This window comes from Typopeltis vanoorti, chromosome 22, assembly GCF_054136105.1.
Source record: "Typopeltis vanoorti isolate ZY-2024b chromosome 22, IOZ_Tvanoo_1.0, whole genome shotgun sequence".
Classification (NCBI taxonomy): domain Eukaryota; kingdom Metazoa; phylum Arthropoda; class Arachnida; order Uropygi; family Thelyphonidae; genus Typopeltis; species Typopeltis vanoorti.
In genome coordinates this window covers 78,454,859-78,471,711 of record NC_143570.1, presented here as the reverse complement: position 1 = coordinate 78,471,711, position 16,853 = coordinate 78,454,859, and the positions used below count along the sequence as shown (strand labels likewise).

General features: G+C 35.9%; 1 protein-coding gene across 5 annotated transcripts in view; it reads left to right on the top strand.

Annotated features, from left to right (window-relative positions):
• The window catches only part of LOC150094505 (monocarboxylate transporter 12-like), a 191,830-nt gene that overhangs the window by 65,331 nt on the left and 109,646 nt on the right, over positions 1-16,853 (top strand). For all 5 annotated transcript variants that reach the window (XM_090411878.1, XM_090411879.1, XM_090411880.1 and 2 more), the window contains one exon: positions 9,229-9,372. In XM_090411878.1, coding sequence (XP_090268004.1) covers positions 9,229-9,372 — 144 coding nt within the window. The remainder of the gene's footprint in view (positions 1-9,228; positions 9,373-16,853) is intronic.

The window sequence follows — 16,853 nt, the reverse complement described above, 5'->3', positions numbered from 1 at the left end:
CAATTTGCACAACAGTATTCCATGGGGTATCCTGTCAAACGGCTTAGCAAAATCCAGAAGTACCACTGTGTAGTCATTTCCTTTGTCCAACTCAGATGTCATTCTATTATAAAAAGTTAATAAATTGCTAAGGCAGGATCGACCTTTAACAAAACCATGTTGGCCCCTATAGAGTATCATATCCTGATCCACCCATTCTTGAAGTTTGTCTTTAACCAACTTTTCCAATACTTTTACCACCACTCCTGAGATAGTGATTGGTCTGTAGTTGAAAGATGAAATAGAATATAAAAGAATAAGAGCCATAGACACAGAGAATCATGGAACAAATTTGTTTCTAATTTAGAACATGACTTATATAAAACAAGACCCAATGTATGTATATAATATTTTGAAACATTTAAGTACAGATACTAAAAAATGGTCTGCACGGTTAGCCTAGTGGCTTTGTGCTTTGCAACCATATGCCTGGGGAAGGAGTGTCCCAGGTTCAATTCCCATCGAAGACGTTAGGAACTTGATCTTCCTCAGGTATAGCCAAGACAGCCGGTCTTGGGTGCGGGCAGTAGGGTTTTCTCCGCCAGTTTATCTGGAGTTTTTCATCCCACAAGCAGGCAAACCAGCCCTGTGAACATACGCTTCTACAGCCAATAATATATCCCCCCCAGCATCAGACTAGGCAACAGGTCAGTTGGGAGTGGTACTAACAAGTAGTTGCATCTAAATAACACACGGACCCTATGCAGGGTCCGCATGTTATTTAATGAAAGAAGAACTAAAGAAAACATAAAATTAAACACCGAATTGAAATTAGAAGAATTTCTATACAGAATTGTGAGCAGATAAATGTTTTAAAAAGATAACTGGCAAACATTTAATGAAAATGAAAATGAAATAACTAAAGAAGAATTCGAAATCAGCCTGAAAGAAACAAGAAATGGAAAATCACCTGGAGAAGATAAGCTAGGTTCAGAACTACATAAATATGCAAGAACAAGGTTCAAAGAAAGACTCATATTATTTTTAAATAAAATCTATTCAACTGGTAACCTTCCAATAGAATGGAAAAAAGGAATTGTGATTCCTATCTTTAAAAAAGGTAGTAGAAATGACCCTAAAAACTATAGAGGTATAATATACTAAATTCCTGTTACAAAATATATAGCAGCATTTTAAATAACAGACTAATAAAATATTCTGAAAACTTTATTCTAGAAGTACAGAATGGATTTAGAAAAGGACGATCATGTATAGACTTGGCCTTTTGCCTAAAATGAATAGTAGAGAAAAGAAGAGAATACAATTTAGAAACATATATTACATTTATTGACTTTGAAAAAGCTCACTTGACAAAGTTAAAGGAAGCATTTTTTTAACATATTAAAAGAAAGACAAATACCAAATAATATCCTAAAAGTTATCATAAGTATATATCATCTCATCAGAGGATGTTATTATAACTATTCCAATTAAGAACTACCTGCAAAAGAACTCGAGCTAGTTTTCAATCACATTGAGCATGCTAAGGAAATTTTGTTTGATGCTAATCCTGATATGGAATGAAGCTTCGAAATCTGCTGAAGTCTTGATAAAGCGATCGCCAGCTGTCGCAAATTGCATGACAAAATGAAAATATCGAGCACTATTCAAACATCTTTACTTGATTTTTTTTTTTGTGAAAAAGTAGCTCAATCAAATGTTTAGACATTAAATAAAAATTTAAGCAATTGATTTTTATTAACTTTGATGATTTTATCCTCTAATATAGCTTATAAATTAAAAAAAAAATGTACATTAACTGATGGATAAATTATAATTATTCCTATTGTTTACTGTATTTACTGAATATGATTTCCTTTAGCTCGCATTAAATGATGGATTAATTAATCGTGTTAAGCAAAGTTTTTCCCGCAGTCTTGTTTGTATATATAGTTTTTCCATTCTTCTATGTGGGTGGTGGCTCATCTTCCTGTCTGTCCATAGTAGGACAACCTGCAGTAACAGGGAACTCTATAGACTTCAGGAACTGAGAGAGAGAGAGAGAGAGAGCGAGGAGCTCTGGAGCAGTTTTAAACTAACTACCTATAGTGGAATCACTACGAGTAGTTAGTTTAAAACTGAACTTGAAATCTGTGCAGAGGTTGTATTATTTCTTTCAAATTCTGGCTATATTTTCCAATGTGTCTCAGACAAAAATAAGCAATCCTTCTACCCTCCAAGGTTTGCAGGGTGGAAGGATTGATTATTTTTAGTGTACAAGCTGCAGAGGATAGGAATGGATGGTATATTGGTTAGATGGATCAGAGATTGGCTCTCTGAGCATTACCAGCAAGTTGTGCATTATTGGTATTGTTCAGAGAGCAATACCAGTATGTAGCAATACCAGTCTGGTGATCCTCAAATGTTTTCTGATGATGCAAAGTTAGGATTATCAGAAGTAGTGCGAATGTTAATTCCCTACAGGAAGATTTGAATAGGCTTTTAGCTTGGACAAATGAGTGGGGTTGCAGTTTTAATGTTAATAAATGCAAGGTGTTACACTTTAGGATAAAGAGACATAAGGTTACATGCTATATTGGTAGCGCTGTATACCTCAGGAAGTGGATGAGATTCGGGATCTTGGAGTGATGGTGGACAGTGAACTTAAGTTCCATGGGTACATCGTATATGTTGCAAAGACCGCACATCATATTGCTGCTATGATAAAAAGTACATTGACATTGTAGAGATAAGGAGGTGGTGGTGGTGGTGGTGCTTCTATATAAAGCACTGATAGGACCACATAGAGACTATTGTGCTCATATTTGGGCACGTAGTTTTCATTGTGATGTGGAAACGCCGGCGAGGGTCCATAGACAAATAACCAAAGTGATATCAGGACTCTGGAGTGTTGGCTATGAAGAGTGTTTGAGAAAAATGTAGATTACTGAGGTTGATGGATAGAAGGAAAAGAGATGATATGATAGAGACCTTCAAGTTAGTTAAGGGAGTCTATCAGATTAATACAGAAGAAATTATAAAACGAGTGAATGTTAAGATGGGGAGAACAAGGGCCATCCCTGGAAGTTTTATAGGGATGTGGTGAAGAAGGGAGTCAAAAGTAGATTTTTTATGTGGAGAGTTGTTAGTGAGTGGAATGCATCGCCTGAGTGCGTTGTGAGTGCAGGTAATGTAAATAACTTCAAAGCTCATTACAATAGACATGTTGCTGGTTGTGTGGGTCTCCCATGATGAGTCTGTTAACTCCATGGAGGTTATTAAATAATAATATGGCTTAGTTATACTATAAGAAAGGTCTCATTAGAACAAAGACTGTAGGCTCCATTGGTTAGTTTTTATCATATCATATCATGTGGACATGAGAGTTGGGAGGGGGGGGGGGAGGACTCTCTATTTGTAAATCTTGTTCTTCCAAGACAAATAGCCAGAATGGATTTCAAACGAAAAGATATCTCTGATATCATGAGGAGTAGAGGAAGAACAAGAGGTCACCCCTGTCAGTTGTGTAAGAGTGTAGTTAGTGAGGGTGTGTGCAGACTAGATTCTTTGGTTGCGATTGGTCAACATGTGGAATTTATTGCCAAAGGTGGTTTTTGAGTGGTCCAACAATGAATAAGTTTAAGGAGAGATATGATAGGTATTATGTGAATAATGATTAGGTTGGATCTTCCACGATGAGTCTTTTGACTTCATGGAGATACCTGTATAATAATAATATTATTGAGAGGAGGGATGTTGGGAAAGTTTGTGAATGTACCTGCATGTATTTCTTGTATACTGTGAAAGGATACCTTAGGAATATATGTTACCAAGGTCTTTGTTGAGGCAAGACTATTGTTAGTTTCCTTTTCAATTGTAAATTGAAGTCTAGGATATAGACTTTTGAGATGACATACAAAAGTGTCTAATGTGTCTGGCCAAGAGCAATTGAATAGGGAAAGGTGTATACTGCCACTTGTTTTGATTTTGCAAAGGCATTTAATAGAGTGCTATTTGATATGCTATATTTATGGGACTGGATATCAGCTGCCTGTTAGATATCAGATAGTTGTTTATAGGGGAGCTGTATCAAGGAAAATGAAGGTCACAAGTGGGATTCCACAGGGATCAGTATTGGGACCTTTACTTTTTAACTTTTATGTCAGTGATATTGTTTCTGGGTTATGGGAAGATATTCAGTTATATATTATTATATATATGTGAAGCTTGGAAGGGTTATTAGTAACGGTACTGATGTTTTTGGCTTTTCCAGAAGACTTGAAGAACAATTTGGAACAGTGAGTAAATGAATGGGGATGTCAGTTTAATAAAACTAAATGCAAGGTCTTGAAATTTGGGATCCACAGATGTGAGGCTGTATATTCTATTAGTACTAGAGAAAGTGGATGAGGCAGGGGATCTTGGGGTGATTGTGAAATAGAAAATTGAAGTTAGGGCATATATTACGAAGGTGGTGAAGGCAACCCAGAGGACTGCTGCAATACTAAGACAACATTTCAAGACAACACAGAGTATGATAGACTCTGTGCTGTCTTGAAATGAGTCCCCCCTCAATGAGTCTTATGATAAGCTTTAGAGGCTTTGCCTGTTGGTTGTGCTTTGAACTGAAGCTTTAGTTTTGCTAATCAAATTTTATATCAGAATCTGTATCTATTTTCTTTAATATTTTTATATTTTGGAATGATATTTTCTATTTTTTGTTGACTAAGATATAATCAATACAGTTTTCAGTTTTTTTATCAGGTGAGATCCACATGTATGTATGATTATCTCTATGAAAACATAAACTGTTAGTAATGACCAGTCCTGTTGTTTTGCAAAATTCATGGAATCTATCCTCTTTCATCATTTCCAAATTTATTATTATTATTATTACCTAAGATCCCATGGAGTCAAAGACTCATCTGGGAGGTCCTTTTATCATACACACAGCTCATCATACTGTGCTTCAAACACACTCAAATTCTCTGCAGACACCACACTCTCAGGCAAGGCATTCCAATCATTCACAACTCTGCATGAAAAAATCCTGCTTCTCACTTCCCTACTCACATCCTCTTTATACAGTTTCCAGGGATGACCTCTGGTTCTCCCCTGATCCCCCATTATTTTCTGCAGAACCTCTTCAACATTGATCCTATAACAACCCCTTACTAACTTGTAGGTTTCTATCATATCTTCCTCCTGTCCACCAGACTCTGCAAATTGTATCTTCTCAATCTTCCTCATATTCGACATTTCAGAAGTTAGAAACTACCTTAGTCAGTTGCCTCTGGACCAGTGGCGGCCCGTACATAAGCACTGCGACACTGCAGCACCCCCAAGGAAAAAATGAAAAATTTAAATTTTGTTTGTGTTTATAAATAATAACAATGCTCACATTATATAAATGCAATACAACATGTTAAAGGTTACAGCTTATGTTTTGACATTCATTGAATAGTTAATAATTGGAATTGTTCTATTAATGTTTTAGATTACTAAACAGATGCACTGCGATCTAACGCCGATATTCGTTTGCGTTTGTCATTGCACGTTACGTCATTCCCACACTGCCCAAACAGCAGTGTATTTTTAGTATCCTTACGCACGTTATTTCTGTGAGATATGAAATATTTATTATTGGTGCATGTGCGTGGTGAACTATTTTTTGTCAATCTTATTTTATTTTGTTAAAATAACATATAATCATTTATTTATTTTAGATACAAGGCTGAATTATGACGAGTGTCACTGTTGAAAATATGAAAAGAATTATATTTTTTCAATTATCGTTACACGAAACAAATGCACTGCGATCTAATGCCGATATTCGTTTGTGCTTGTCATTGCTATTGATATGAAATTTTTATTATTGGTGTTTGTTCATGGTGAGGATGAAATATTTTTAATAAAGCAATTTTTAATATGTAAATTTACTTATTAATAAATTCGTTACTGATTAAGAAAAAATAAGTTTTTTTTTTTTTTTTTTGTATATGCAGTATCCCCACTTAAAATTTTCACTGGCCGCCACTGCTCTGGACCCTTTCCAACATTTCTTCGTCCTTCTGAAAACCAGGTGACCAAATCTGGACACAATAGTCCATGTGTGGCCTAATCAAAGCCTTATACAATGGAGCAAGAATCTCCCTACTTCTACAAGTCAGTGTTTTCCGCATCATTCCCAGAAGCCTTTGTGTTGTCTTTACAATTTTGGCTATGTGTCCCCTAAATTTCAGATCCTTATACTATCACCTCCAGATCTCTTATTTCCTATACCTTGCTCTTTCCACGTCCTCAGAATGCTTAACTATTTTTGCATTGAAGTCTCCCATTACCATCAACATGTCTTATCTGTTGATATTACCAATTTCTGTTTGTGGACCAAATCTGCAAACAGACCAAATTGGAGCCTTTTGTGCAGCATGATCTGGTGCACAAACTTGTATTACCTTAATATGTGTGTTTTTTCTTTTGCCTTTAATCTTAGTGGAATTAATCTTGAAGATACTGGGTAATTTCTGTTACTGAATTTAAAAGATGAATTTTTACTATGATTGTTGTTCCTTTTCTATATACTTATTCATTATTTTCTTCCTGAGTAAAATATTTTTGTATTTTGGATGTTAACATATCCCTCATCTGTCCAATTGGTCTCTGACATACTTACTATACTTCAGTTAAATTTTTTAAAATTTATTTCCGGTTTTAAATAATGTTCCGACATTAATTGTTGATATATTTGTATGTTTTTTGTTGACCATATCACGTACCTGTCATCTTCCTTAATTGGTTTCTGGAGAGCATTGGTTGCCCCAAACATTGTAACATATCTTGTGACCAGGGGTGAATATTCAGGGGGTGTGCGGTGCTCATCCACCAAATAGCAATATCACTGATATTAGATTTTTGCATTTATTCCCATTAAAGACCCCCTAAATTTTTTCAGACTTTGCGTGATTCCTAAAAGTAAACACAATATAATGCATCATGAAGAAGGCGCTTTTTGACGAGTAAACATTGCATGACATTCGCATTAATAGCCTGGGTGCGCATTCAAAATATATACACCTTTGAGCCCTTTGAAAAGATGTACAGATGGCGCAGCAGATCAAATTCTTAGCAATCTAGTAGTTTTAAACCGCTCAGAAGGTGACGAAGGGTGAGCCCTGAGAAAATAGCACCTAGAGGCTGTGTTTGGTTATTGTGTCAACCAATCCAATTGAACATTGTCGTTTGTCATGTGTTGCTGTTTTTGTTTTCTGAGTTTCATCTGTTTTGCGTGCGTGAAGTGTGAACTGACATGGTAGGCAAGTTTTTTTATATGATATAGACAAGTTTTTAATATATAATTTTCAATAAATTTATAAATTTTTTGCCCAGATTTACAATTGGAAACAGTATTATAGTCAAAAGAGGTAAGCTTTTTCCTTCTCTTCCAAATTTTACACCTTTGAGAAATGCAAATATACCAACCAAATATAGCATTCTCCTTCATTATTGTTTTCTAATATCTAATATATCTTAAAACAAATACACTGTTCCCAACTCTGAGCAGATTTTGTTACAATTAATATATAAAGTAAAGTATTCAAAGTTATTCTACAATTAAGTGCATTAGACCAATTAAGATGGGCAATAATGTGCTATACACTCTTAAAACTTTTATACATTAATAAAAATGCAATTATACATATGGTCAAATTGACGTGAATTTTGCATAAAGACACACACAACCGAAATGAGCATGCAATGCCAGAGAGAAGTTAGACCTAGTAAAAAAAAGGAAGATGAAAAAAAGTAAAAAGGAAATATAACCCCAAGCCTTCAAGTACTCTAACAGCTTTTTTTGGAGGTGGGGCATGAGAGGAGAACAGAGAGGAGAAGGAAAGAAAGATCTGACTGGGTATACAGTGCAATATATCAGCAGTATGCTGCATGAAGTAAGACAGAGTCCAGCATTGGGTATTTCAGTTTTGTCATTCCTGTATTCACTAGAGTGAGCCCCTGAGGACAATGACTCAATGAAATATTGGAATAAATTAATATATTCCTAATATAAATGAATTTTGGTCAGATATTCCTGCAGAATTCTTGCTGTAGAGATGGAGACAGTCAAAAAAAAAGATCCAGAGGAAAGTAACCAAGGTAATGGATATTGTGTGTCTTTGGTGAATGTTTCAGAGAGAGAGAGAGAGAGAGAGAGAGAGAGAGAGATGTGATAGGAGTTAAGTCATTTTGTCACATAGAAGGAGATACCTTAATATTTAGGCTCTTGGAGCCTGCATAATATAATGTGTATAAATCCTTAAGCTATTCCTTATGTTTGGATATTATTATTATTACAATAGGTCTGCAATAACAACACTATTGCTAATTTGCTGTTAGTGCAAGTGCACTTACAGCAAATTCTGGCAAACCATTCCATTCATTCACTATTCTGTAATAGCAAAAAAATATAGTCCTCATATCCTTAATTCTTAATGACACTCTTATATAACTTCAAAGGAATGACTTGCTCTCTTCTATCATGTATTGGAAAGTTTTGTTGGCATCTACTGTATAAAACTTCTTTAAATAACTTTATATGTGTTTTTGATGAATGCTTATTTTCGACCACTATATATTTACATAAGATGACAGAAAAATTGGGTTTAATAGGTTGGAGATTTTTGATACAAACTATCAGCTTACTAGTTTTGCCACATTATCTGGTGGTTTCTTCTGGGCCAGATAAATCTACACATAACAGCTTGAAAACAAAAATGAGCTTAATTTATGAATTAATATATATTAATGTATTAATTTGAAACTTAAGCTTGTTTTTGTTTTTCAGCTGTTATTGTAGATTTATCTGGCTTAGAAGAAGCCTTCAGTTAATGTGGCAAAACTAGTAGGCTAATAGTTTGTATTAAAATCTCCGACCTATTAAATCCAATTTTTCTGTCATTTTATGTGTGTTTCTGTCATCCCCCCACACACACACCATTTCTATCTTTATAACCCAATCAGCCTTTATCCTATCCTTGTAGGGAGCACTCCACACACCAGTCACCACTTCGGTTGCTTTCCTCTGAATTCTCTCCAACACCTACATATGACCATTAATATCACATAAACCATTGCTCATTACAAATGCAAATTCACTAGGTGTTAATTTGAAAGAATCATTCTGGAGCAGTAACATATAGTATTCAAATGTAACTTGTTTTTAGGATTAATAAATAACTTCTCTTGTTAATTTAGGTCCAGTGGCCAGTGCTCTAACAAATAAATATGGTTGTCGTACAGTGACAATAATGGGTTCACTGCTAGCTGCAGGAGGTCTGCTGCTAAGCCTTGTTGCACCCAGTGTAATATATCTCTTTTTCACTATTGGATTATGTACAGGTTAGTAAAATAACAAGATGTTTAGTATGCTTATATTTTATGAAATTTATTCAATAACAATTTTTTTGTATGTTATTTTGAAAAAAATATATACAGTTGATCCTTGAACAACGTGAAGGTTAGGGGCACAGACCATCCTCCCCCATGTTGTTCCAAAATCCGCATATAACTTTTGACTCCCCAAAACTTAACTGCTAATGGCTTACAGTTGACTGGAAGACTTACCGATAACATAAACAGTTGATTAACACATATTTTGTATGGTATGTATGTATTAAATACTATATTCTTACAATAAAGTGATCTAGAGAAGGGAAAATGTTATTAAAGAAAATCATAAGGAAGTGAAAATACAGGGTGGCCATAAAATAACTTTCGCTCATTGGAGGCATCTGTAGCTAAAACCAATAAACGGAATAAGACCAAATTTTATATTGAGATTTTTAAAGGCATGGGGAGGTGATTTCTGCAAAAAAAGATTTAGTACCAAAAATGACGGAGAGGGGAAATTTTGGCGCTGGCAGAGCCGAAAACAAGCGGATAATTACATTAAAGGCAGATAAAATGGAATAATAACATTTTGACGATGTAAGCGACAGCCGCATCATTCATTCCAGCTGGATATGTGACGCGTTACAATGATAATAATAATAATAATAATTAAACTAAAACAACAACTTGCAAGAGACAACACAGAAATCAATGTAGTGATTGAACTCACAGGAAATAATGTTTTATTCATCAGAATCAGGGTTCCCTGGACCACATACACAACTTTCAATGTGCTGACCTTTCTTGTACTGCTTTCCATCCTCTGCAAGGTCTAACTACTAGTGATCCAGTTTCTTCAAACTTCTTAATCATAGCTCTCAGTCAGTGGCGTAACAAGAGCATGGCGAAAGAGGTGCCCACCATGGACGCAAAACGTAAAATATAAAAATAAATAAATAGATATAAAAGTGTGCTATTTATTGTATTTTTAAATTTCAGAAATACACCGCTTTAGACACACATATTCTGCAATACACTGCAACTAATTTTGATGGGGTTAATAGTAAGTATTTAACATATTGCATTTAGTAAAATTTAACTTGTTACATTTAAATTTTTCAAAATTTTTGTTATTTTTAGGTTAGGGGGGGATGCAAGTTAGACACTTGCCACAGGCGCTTCATATCCTCATTACTGTACTGCTTTCAGCGCTACAGCTGACATAGGACCTGTATACAGGTTATGAAGCCTTCTAAAATAAAAGGGCCGCTATGGCATTGCACTGTTTAAGGTAAAAACAACTTAACAAGTAAAGCATGCTGAGGCAAGGTAGGATGCATATTGAGCACAATTCGTCATTCATTCAAATAACTGTCTAAGCGTTCCCAATCCCTTTTAAGTGGAATTGGTGGCGCTGCTGTCACATACACACAATAAAATTTGCATAATCCTTTTTACCTGCGTCACCAAAATTTCCCCTATCGGCGACTTTTGGTACTAAATCTTTTTTCATGGAAATCATCTCCCCATGCCTTCAAAAGTCTCAATATAAAATTTGGTCTCATTCCGTTTATTGGTTTTAGCTACAGATGCCTCTAATGAGGGAAAGTTATTTTAGGCCACCCTGTACATTTACACTTCCTTATGATTGGAAGTGTAAACGTGCTTAGACGTTTTTTCACTAGGTTATACTATAAATTAAAGATGCCAAGAAATTATATTCTTGGTTTAATCCTTTATCCAAGTGTAAGAAAACAAAGTTTGTGCCTGAAGTATTTTCAGGATTAAAGGCAACTTATATATAGAAGCTAATGACTTCATATCACTTGCCTTAGTATCCCATAATGTAAAGCACATATCCTTACGGACATGTATAATGCTATACATTTTGGGAAGGGTCACTACCCAGACTGGTTTTGTCCTTTATTGAGGTCTCATCAGTGGTAGCTAGACCGAGAGGTGATACCAAGGTTGAAGTAATGCAAAAGCCATATTTCCATATATGAGTAGCCAAAAAACTTTAATGCTATGCATTATGGGAAGAGTCACTACTCAGACAGTTTTGATCTTTATTGAGGTCTCATTAGTGGGAGACAGACCGAGAGGTGATACCAAGGTTGAAGTAATGCAGAAGTCATATTTCCATATATTAGTAGCCAAAAGGTGCATCACACTTTATTGTTAAAATTCTCTGGATTAAAGATAGTTGTTGGAAGTTTTTCCAATTGGTTATACTATAAATTAAAGATGCCAAGAAACTTTAATCTTTTATCCAGGTGAAAGCAAACAAAGTTTGCACCTGAAGTATTTTAAGGACAAGGCAACTCATATATAGAGGCTAATGACTTCACATCACTTGCCTTAGTATCCATAGTATTTTAATAATAAGGTGTGATGCCTTTTGGCTACTCATATATGGAAATATGACTTCTGCATTACTTCAACCTTGGTATCACCTCTCGGTCTGTCTCCCACTAATGAGACCTCAATAAAGATCCAAACTGTCTGAGTAGTGACTCTTCCCATAATGCATAGCATGTACATCTCTGTAAGGATATGTGCTATGGATTATGGGATACTAAGGCAAGTGATGTGAAGTCATTAGCCTCTATATACGAGTTGCCCTGTCCTGAAAATACTTAAGGAACAAACTTTGTGTGCTTACACTTGGATAAAAGATTAACCAAGAATATAATTTTGTGGCTTCTTTAATTTACATACGGTATGATATTTATCAATACTGTAAGTTTATGTCATCTGTTTACAAGATGAATCGTATGTCTGTCAGTACCTTCTTGTGTGATACAAAACACTGTAGATATTATATGTATTACTAATACTAGATATCAAAATGAAAGATAATGTGAAAAAGAAATTTATATTTATTTACAGGTATAATGATTCATTCATTGATAATGAAGCAGCAGCAGTAGTATGATTGCTTTGCAGTAGCCTAGTCTATACACTAATGAATGAATTGTTATAAAATTTTTCTTTTATGCTAATTAATGAATTTAGTAACAGTGAATTTTAGGCAGTTATGATTTAACAGTGCATCTTAACATTTGTTTACATTTCTCTCGACTGTGAATGGTGCCACGTAGTCTGTAACTGTGCATAAGTTTTGATAAATTTTAACTTTTTACAATAGATTTGTGCATATTTTATGGTGGTAAATGATAAAATAGACTAGTATCTACATATATTTTATGCATTCGTGACACACCTAACTTTTTCTTAATTTTTTCAATATTTCTAGGTTATGCAGTTTGTCTGTGAGATTTTTAAATTGTCGCAAATCTCAAAAATAATTTCCAATATATTTATTAAAAAAAAACGTGTATAAGTGGATCCACGCAGTTCAAACTTGCATTCTTCAAGAGTCAACTGTGCATATATATATATATTCCTTTGGTGTTATGTCCCACTTGGTTCAGGGTCTGCTGGAGGTTTTTGATGATGGTGGAAATTTGGAAGACCCCAACGAGCTTGTCGCAGAGCCTGACGTTGGAAGAACATTCACAAACAAATATCCGTGCCCTAGGTGGGATTCGAACTTGCAGCCTCTTGGCTGGAGAGTGGATACACTAACCACTCAGCCAGCCAGGCCAGCATATATATTTATATATATAAGTGAACATTTGCATCCTTTTTATATTATTATATTATTATTATTATTATTATTATTATTATTATTATTATTATTAACACCAGACCTTCATGGAGTCCAAAGACTCATTGTAGGAGGTACACACTGTTAACATAAAAGCCCATCAAACCATGCGCTAAACTCATTAAGTGTATCCCCATTCACCACAACATCAGGCAATTCATTCCATTCACCAACTGTTCTCCATGCAAAGACCTTGCTCCTTATTTCCCTGCTTACATCCTCCTTATACAGTTTCCCGAGATGTCCCCTTATTCTACCCCTCTCCCATTCTAGGAAAAATTTCAACTTTGTTCCACATTAACCCAGTAACAACCTTTACTAACATAAATGTCTCAATCATATCCTCTCTCTTTCTCCTGTTCACATTGCTTTGCAAATTGCATTTTCTGAATCCATCATGATATCTATTCCACATTTCAAAGACCAGTTACCACCTTTCCAGTCTTCCTGGGCATTTTCTAATGTATCCTCATCCCCCATGAAAACCAGGGTTTGCATGGTGATGAGGCCTGATCAAGGCCTTATACAATTGAACCAGAACTTCCTTATTTCTGTATGTTAAAGTCCTCCATATTCATTCCTATAATCTGATGTGATCACTTCACAACTTGTGCAGTGTGACCTCTGAACTTCAGATCCTTGTCTGCCACCACTCCAAGGTCTCTTGTCTCCTCAACTTCCTCCAAAATTTTCCTACCAAGTGTATTCTTTGCATACCATTGTTGCCTACCAAAACTTCGGAACTTTACATTTTGCAACATTGAACTGACAGTTCCATACCACCATTCAAGTTCTCTTGTAAGTCCACAACATCTCATTGATTCCTCATCACTCTCTCAGTTTTGCATCATTTGCAAAAAGTTATATCACCTGTTAAACCCATCGTGATATCAGTAATAAAACCATGTAGCAGATGGCCACTAGAGGGGCTTGTTATCCAAATCTCTATGAGAGATCTTAGTATGAAACACACTATTCAACAAACAATTCTTTCAACTCGTTTACTGGTCCACACTCACGTAAAGCATTCCACAGAGCCACCACTCCAAACAAAAAAACTCTCCTCTCACTACCTTGTTCTTATCCTCCCTGGGATAAGAACACGGTAGTGAGAGGAGAGTTTTTTGAGAAAATCTCTTCTACATAAATCTGGCACTAAACACCTCACCTACTTATACATTCCAGTTATAACCCTTCCTACTATTTACCACTCTCTGTAGATAGCATTCCTTCAATCTGTTCTCATACTCAGCCTTTCAGATACCAAATGCAATACAGCCTTAGTCATTTTTTTCTTGACTCTTTTGAAAAATCTCATAGTGTCTTCAAAAAAAAAAATCACCAAATCTTTACACAATAGTGCATATACAGCATGCTCAAGGCCTTGTATATTGGAACTATTGTACAGTCTCTTAATTTGCCAGTGTGCCCTCATCATTGCATAATGTTTTATTATCCAATACAGTTCTCTAATTATGAATTCAGTCCATCATTATTCCAAGGTCCTTTATCTCTCCTACCTTCAATATCTTCCACTAAGTGAATAAAGTTTTGCATCCTTCTTCATCAGCAACTACTCCAAAATAAACTGGCAGATTAGATGGATCAAAACTCTTCACTCCTTTCTATCACCCCATATTCTTTCTCCGTGAATATTATTTCCCACTCAGATTTATTTTATTATAAATCTTATCTTGCTTGTTCTTACAACCATTTGCGTAGTCATGACTCTTTTTCTCTTCAGTTTTCATTTTGTGTATTCTTTTTGGTATTCTTTTTAAATTCACTCATATTATTATTATTATTATTCAGTCCTCCATGGAGTCAAAAGGCTCATCGCGGGAGGTCCTTCCCAGGATACACAAAGTCCATCACAAAGCTATCAAGACTCATCACGGGAGGTCCCTCCTAGGAAACACAGTCTATCATACCATTCCTTGAACTCATTGACCATTCTTGCTCTCACCAGTCTATCAGGCAATGCATTCCACTGTTCAACCACCCTCAATACAAAGAAACCACTCCTCATCCTCTTGCTCACAGCTTTCTTTTGTAACTTCCAGAGATGGCCCCTTCTCATCACTCCTTCCCACTGTTCAACCAAGAAAAAGAACTCCCCAGTGTCAACCCTGTAACCACCTCTCAACAGTTTAAAACTCGATCATATCACTTCTCCTTCTTCTATCTACAAAACTCTGCAGTCCATATTCCCTCAGCTGATCCTAATAACTAACATTGTACAGGCCTGAAACCATCTTTGTTATCTGCTTCTGTGCCATTTCCACAGTTAATTTATCCCCTTCAAATCCTGGGGACCAAATTTGAGAACAATAGTTTAAGTGTGGTCTGATCAGGATCTTATACAACGGAATGATAACTCTTTTATCTCTGCAGGTCAGCGTCCTTCTCATTATTGCAGCAATCCTCTGTGTTACCTTCACCACCTTTGCAATATGTCCCCTGAATTTCAGCTTTCTATCCATCATCAACCCCAGATCTCTTGTCTCCCCTTCTTCCTCTAGTATAGCTCCTCCAATAGAGTATGCAGCGTCCCATTGATGTGTCAAAAAAACCTCAAGACTTTACATTTTGCTGCATTAAACTGAACCCCATTCATTTGCCCATCTGTCTAGTTTATTCAAATCCTCTTGCAGGACTACCACATCTGCACTATTACTAATAACTTTTCCCAGCTTCACATCATCTGCAAACAACTGAATATCACCCTGAAATCCACTGACAATGTCATTGATATAAAGGTTAAACAATATAGGTCCCAGTACTGAGCCCATTGGGATCCCACTTGTAACCTTCTGCCTCCTTGATATTGCCCCACCATACACAACTCTCTGATACCTATCGGACAGCCAATCCAGAATCTAGTTGACCAACCTGACATTCAAACCCATGTGCTGCAACCTAAATATCAGCTTATCATGTGGCACCCTTTCAAATGTCTTTGCTAAATCCAAGAAAATGGCAGTATATGCCTGTCCCTCATCTACTGCTCTTGTAACTTTATTATAAAAGGCTAGCATATTACTAAAACAATAGCACCCCATAACAAATCTATGTTGACTCTCACAGATAACATTACCGTCATCTGCACAACACTGTATATAGTCCCTCACTAATTTCTCCAAGATCTTAACTACCGATGACACACAAACTGGCCTATAATTAGACACTTTCAGTCTGCTATCACCCTTATGCAATGGCACTATCTTACCTTCCTTCCTTCCTTTCCTATAGCCAGACTTTCATTGAAAAGCCAGGTCAAAGGAGCTGTCAGTTCTTTAGCACATTCTCTCAAAACTCGTGGTGAAATACCATCCAGTCCCACTACTTTACTGACATCCAGAGTACTCAGTATTTGCAACACACTCTCCTCCCGCACCTCTAAACCTGAAACCTGCCCTATCCCTCTAGTATTAAAATTTACTCCTCCAGGAAGAAATACTCCAATAAAGTGTTCATTGAACAATTCCACTATGTCCTCTGCATCAGTCACTCTATTCCCATTTTACTCCACAATGTCATTCTTCCACAATCATTTCTCCTCCTACTGACCACATAGCTGAAAAATTACCTAAGATTTTCTTTGGATGTTAGGACCGATCTCTTCTCATATTGCAGTTTCGCTTTCCTTACCATACTATCCTGACCTCAGGATAGTATAAGATACAGGCCAGTCACTCTCCTGGCCTATGTCTTATATTCTTCATGCATCTGCTCTTCACCTGTCTCCTTATATCTCTTCCATAGCCTCTTTTTCACATGTAATTCCTGTTTAATATTGTTTGGCATTTACTTTACA